General features: G+C 38.6%; 1 protein-coding gene across 3 annotated transcripts in view; it reads left to right on the forward strand.

The window, feature by feature from the left end:
• The window catches only part of LOC142337634 (dynein axonemal heavy chain 7-like), a 291,470-nt gene that overhangs the window by 183,145 nt on the left and 102,325 nt on the right, over nt 1–6,000 (forward strand). For all 3 annotated transcript variants that reach the window (XM_075387009.1, XM_075387011.1, XM_075387012.1), the window contains one exon: nt 5,784–5,903. In XM_075387009.1, the coding sequence (XP_075243124.1) occupies nt 5,784–5,903 (120 nt within the window). The remainder of the gene's footprint in view (nt 1–5,783; nt 5,904–6,000) is intronic.

The following is a 6,000-nucleotide window of genomic DNA, read 5'->3' on the forward strand; positions in this document are numbered from 1 at the left end:
AGCATCGCTACCATCCCGACGAAGTAGGTTTACCAGTCTTTACCTGTTGTATTTGTACATTCACTTGGAGAAAACTTTCTGAACTGGAACAGCACATGAGGACTTGTCATCAAAAATTTACAAATTGTTGTCGGTCCTGCTATATGGGCTTTAACGACACCAGATTATTTGCTCAGCATATGAGTTCTTTGCATTCTTTACCTGTCTTTGGCGATCAATTCCAACCAACTCAAGCGCCGGCCGAAACTGCCTTTAATGGTACCCTTTAGAGCTACCATCTGCCGCCATCACCAACCCAAGCCAACACAGACCTTGCTCAGTTCATGCTCCAGCATAAACCACAAATCGATTCGCTTATAGAACAAAAACTTTCACAAGGATCACAAAAAGTTCAATTTAGTGCTCATCTTCAACTCCGAAAGCCGAGTCAAAACGAAGATCAGGAAGATGAGCTTATTGAAATTTATGCAAATTCGCTCATGACACCGGTGTATAGTCAGGGACTTAGCAGTGAGACCTTCTGGACTATGGTCGAGAAGATGATGATAGTGCTAACGAAATTTGCCTCTAATGGTAGTGGTTGGGTGCTTGAGAAAGTTATCAAAATAATTGTGAACTTTGCCCGTTACCGACCTATAACCGGCTCGTCTTACATTGCAATACCATCAGAATTACAAAATTGCCGCTGTTTACTTAATATTCGTAACCATGAGGACGCAAATTGCTTCCTTTACTGCTATATTGCTGCATATCATATGCACAACAATATTAGCTTAGATCGACAAGGAATGAACTACAACACAGACAAAACTTCTCCCGAAACTTACAAGCAAGCCAACCTTCATCAACCAACTGGACACCTCGATATGCCCATGGGGCTAGAAGACATCAATCAGTTCGAAAATCTATATGAAGTTCGAATCAACGTTTTTGGTTTTGATGGTAGAGACTTATTTCCAATCAGAGTGTCAAAGTTTGTCTCAAACTTCACAATGGATCTATTGCTTTTAAACGAAGCAGACTGTTACCATTATGTGTTGATTACCAACTTGGTTAAGGTAGTCTTTTCAACTCCGAAATACCAAATTTCGTTTTGCGTTTCATATATGCCGGAATTGTTTCTGGTTGTGTGAAGAAGGCCTTGCAAAGCTCACCGCACATATGGAAACCTGCTGTGAAAATGCGCCGGCTGTTGTTCGATTACCAGCTCCGGGAAAAAATTTATATAAATTCAAAAATTGGCCGCTACCTGGTTTGTTCCATTAGTCTTTTACTTTGACTTCGAATCCTTCTTGTGTCCAGTAGCAGGATGCACGCCCCACGGGAACAACTCATACACCAGAGATATTTAAAAACACGAGCCCTGTGGGTTTTCACTTGCGGTAATTGATCACAACTCAACAAAACCCATCTTCTTCCACGTGGACAGCTCTGAAGATTGCATTACTAAATTTGTAAACATGTTACACACACTAGCCAAGGATATATACAAGCGCAAACGAGCTTTTCCTTTCTTCAGAGGTGACCGTAGCCAGTATCCGAAAAGTGCAGCTAGCGAATGTTCGATATGTAACGAAGCCTTTGACGATAATGATGAACAATCATCAATTGATCTGGATCACTGCCACTACAGCGGACAATTTCTTGGCTGGGCTCATGAAAAATGCAATCGAGCACGAAGCAACGTCAACATTACCCCTGTGTTGGGTCATAATATACAAAATTATGAACTTCATCACATTTGTTTAGCCCTCCAATCTTGTGAGCCAACAACCACTGTAAATGTAATTCCATCTACTGATTAAAAATACATTTCCATGAATTTTGGAGTACTCGTGGAGACCATAACCCCAGATGATGGAAAAGTGATCAAAAAGTATGAAAATCTGAGGTTCATTGATTCATTCAAAATGATGAATTCGTCTCTCAAAAAGTTGGTTGACATTTTACCAAGAGATCGTTTTGGAATACTTGCATCTGTCTTTCCTAACCTATCCTCAACAGAATTGAAGCTCCTGTAGCAAAAAGGATATTACCCCTATTCATATGTTAGCGGTCGAGAAAAGTTCAGCGAAAAATCCTTACCGCCTCTTAATGAATGGCGTAACACTTTAGAAGGAAACGCAGTAACAATAACTCAAGAAAACTTTAACCACGCCAAGACGATGTGGAACACTCTGAATTGCCAAACTCTACAAGACTACCACGATGCATACCCGAAAACCGATTGCGCTCTTCTCGCATGCGTTTGTGAATTCCACAGAGAGCTCCGTTTCTCCACCTACAAACTCGATTGCATGCACTTTTACACACTGCCAAATATGGCCAAGGAAGCATCCTTGAGAATATGCAAGGCGGAGGTCGAATTGCTTACAGAACCCGAGCACCTCGATATGATAGAAGGAGCAGTACGTGGGGGAGTATGTTCAGTCTACGAGATGAGAAAGTTTACAGCAAATAATAAATATTTACCAGATTACGACTCTTCGCAACCCTCGACATTTGGCTTCTGCGTGGACGCCGATAACCTATACGGTGGCGTCATGCAAAATGAAAAACTCCCTCAGTCAGATTTTACGCTGAACTCTGATATAACACTGGCTGAGATACTAAACTGTCCTGATGATAACACTGTCGGTTACTTCGTGGAAGTCGACTTGCATTATCCAGCAAGTCTACACGATTACCATCAGGACTTCCCCCTCGCACCATCGAAAAATATTGTTGAGGATGACTGGCTGAGTGACTACCAAGTGAATTTGCGAGAGAGTCATAGTTTACCCCCCCCCCAAAGTTCCAAAACTGTTGCAGACTTTCTTCGACAAAGAACATTATGTGCTGCATTACAAGCTTTTGAAAATGTATGTTAACTTGGGATTAGTAGTGAGGAAAATGCATCGTGTGCTACAGTTTACTCAAAACAATTGGTTAACACCCTATATAACACTGAACAGTGAGAAGAGACAGGCGGCTTCGAATAAATTTGAGGAGATTTTCTATAAACTAATGAACAACGCCGTTTATGGGAAAAACTGTGAATCGAAACGTCAACGGATGAAAATCGAGCTTACGAGAGACGCAAGACGAACCCTAACTATAGTAAGCAAGTTTGAGTTTGATAAATTTAAAATGTTTGGCGAGAACATGGCAGCTCTCTCCTCCCGCCCAAGAAAGATCTATTGGGATACACCAACTATAGTAGAGGCCACAATACTTGATCTAGCGAAATACTACATGTATCAGTTTCACTATGGAACAATGCGATCTTCATTTGACTGTCGATTACTTTATAGTGATACTGATAGCTTGCTATACCGGATCAATTGTGAAGATCTCTACCGTGAACTGAAGGAGAGCAACGTTCTTGATCAATTCGACTTCTCAAATTACCCAGAAGATCACGAACTGTACAGCGAAGAAAATAAGCGCGTCGTCTTAAAAATCAAAGACGAATTTGCTGTGGATTATATAAAAGAGTTTATATGCCTGAAGCCAAAACTGTACAGCATTACTTCCACTAGAGAGTATTTTACGGTTAATGATTCAAGAAAAAACTAACAAAGTACCAACTAACCTTGTATGATTGTCATAATTTGACTGCTTTTTTCTGTTCATAGGTAACCGAAAAATGTCCGCCAAAGGAATAACAAGAGCAGCCCAAAATTTGCTTCGACATGCAGACTACAATAATACACTTGTGACTGGTAGTACACTGCGCGCTGAAAACACAAGGATTGTTTCGGAAAAGCATGTTCTACAAACGGTTTCAACGAATAAAATATGTCTCTCTGCTTTTGATAATAAACGCCACATTTTGAATGAGGGAATTAAAACACTACCATTCGGCCACTATAAAATTGATCATTGCCGAGTCGAAGATTTTTCTTGGGATAGCGATGAAGTAGAGTGGGACTACGAAAATGTAGAACATTATGCTCACCTTCTCCTAGATTCGAGTCCAAACTGGGACCATAATAATATTTTTGTTGTACCGGATACAACAATAAGTGAAAGCCCTGAAGAATGGGAAACACCTGACCCGGGATTTGCAATGACAAGTATTATTGACGAGGACGATATTGATAGCGATGATATCGTAGATTTCGATGCTACCACCAGCTCCAGCTCTTCCTCCCCTAACCCATTCATTAATTATGAAGCTAATGAGTGCAGTGAAAGTAGTAGTAGCGATTATGAAGAAGAACCAGCATTTAAAGTTGCACGCAGACAATAAACTTATTGTACTTAACTACGTAAATTGCGCCTTTTGAATTCCTAACCGTGTAAATTTTGTGTTTATGAGTGCTAAAATACGTTTCAATAAATTGTTCACTTGCAGCTTTTATCTGAACGAAATTTAGAACAAAGTTGGCTGTTTGACCGAAAACAAGTTTGCCGCCTTGGAAATAGTCACATTTGGTAAAGAATGAAAGTTAGTCCCTTTCCGTCTAGGATAACCCCCTATTATCCCATGTTTAAGTATCGTAGGATAACCCCCCCTCTCTTGAGACAGTATTTACTTACTACTACTATGTAAAACAACAAATACATCAAACCATGATTTAGCTACACTTCTTCATTTTCGTACCATACATCATTAAAACGAAATAAAATTTTAACTTTGACTTTGAAATTGTTCAGTTTATGGAACATACTTGGTATAAAAATCAACAATAAGGAAGAATACGAAAACTGAAGAATAGGAAATCATAGTCAATAATTTTGAAAAATGTTTTTGAACCGACATATGAAGCTTAAGGTTGACAAAACTTAGAAATTAAATTTCACAAAAGAACTAATAATAGTAATAATAATAATTTTGGTTCCTGCGTAATTGCAGCGGAACAGCATTAGGCCTACAGTAGCCTGTTCTCACCTGCCCTTTTTCTTAAAATGCCAGTTTGGAAAATCATTTGCGGCAGGCAAAACGAAGCAAGATTTTATTATCCAGGTGTTTACAATGATTTTAAATTGAATTATTATACCCCAGTGGATAACCTATTCAGCAAAATTTTTCAAAATATTCGATCACTTTACTTAATTAGAGACCCAGAAAGTCTAAGCACATGGGGATAATCTTCAAATTTCGAGTCCTCTAAGACAGACATAAATTACAGCTGCTTTGTTTTCTGCCTTTCCCGATTAGACGTTCAAGAATAAGAAGACTCAATAAGCAAATAAATTGTGGAAGAGGAGTTTGCTTCATAAGGTTATAGAGTACAGATCAAGCCCAGATTTGCTTCTGAGCGACAAGATCTTATTGTGTGAACAAATATTCGAAAAACAATAGAGTTTGTTTTCACTAACTAATTAATGGTAGTGAACAAGTACTTTAAAAAAAATCAAAGTCAAACAAAATTATAGGGCAAGAAAATTTTTTGACCGAGCAGACCACAAAACAGCTAGAACATTCGATCGTTTCTGGAAACAAACTTAAATCTTAATCAGGAAAAGCAGCAAAAAACTAAATGACATTTTTTGATAATGATAGTTGAAACAGTACAACTAAGCGAAATTTTTTAAAATGTTGATCATATTAACGGTGAATTGGGTATTTGGGAACGTGCATTTATTTAATTGGTTACAATTGGGTCTGTTTTTTTAACAAAACATTGATTGAAAGCCAGTTTGATTTAGCAAAAGATCAGCAAAAACAATTGTCATCAAAAATAAACAATACAACCCTCATTCATGTCGACGTTAAAACTGTGAAACGATTTATTCGTTGATCTTCAGCTGTTGATAATGTGCGTGAAACTGTACTAGTATGTTTTTTGTACTAGAGGCCGAGACAGAGGGATGTGGGTTGTGCTACAAAATTGTCACCTGGCTCTCTCCTGGATGCCCACTCTGGAAAAACTGGTCGACAGTCTATCTATCACACCCACACACGCTGACTTCAGGTGATCACACAATCCCCAATATGAGCCAAATATATTTCAAGCATGTTCCATTTGCAAGAATGAGACTGAGAAGAAAATTGTTTTCAATATTTTACCA

The sequence above is a fragment of the Convolutriloba macropyga genome, chromosome 4 (genome assembly GCF_964194025.1).
Source record: "Convolutriloba macropyga chromosome 4, txConMacr16.3, whole genome shotgun sequence".
Lineage (NCBI taxonomy): Eukaryota > Metazoa > Xenacoelomorpha > Acoela > Convolutidae > Convolutriloba > Convolutriloba macropyga.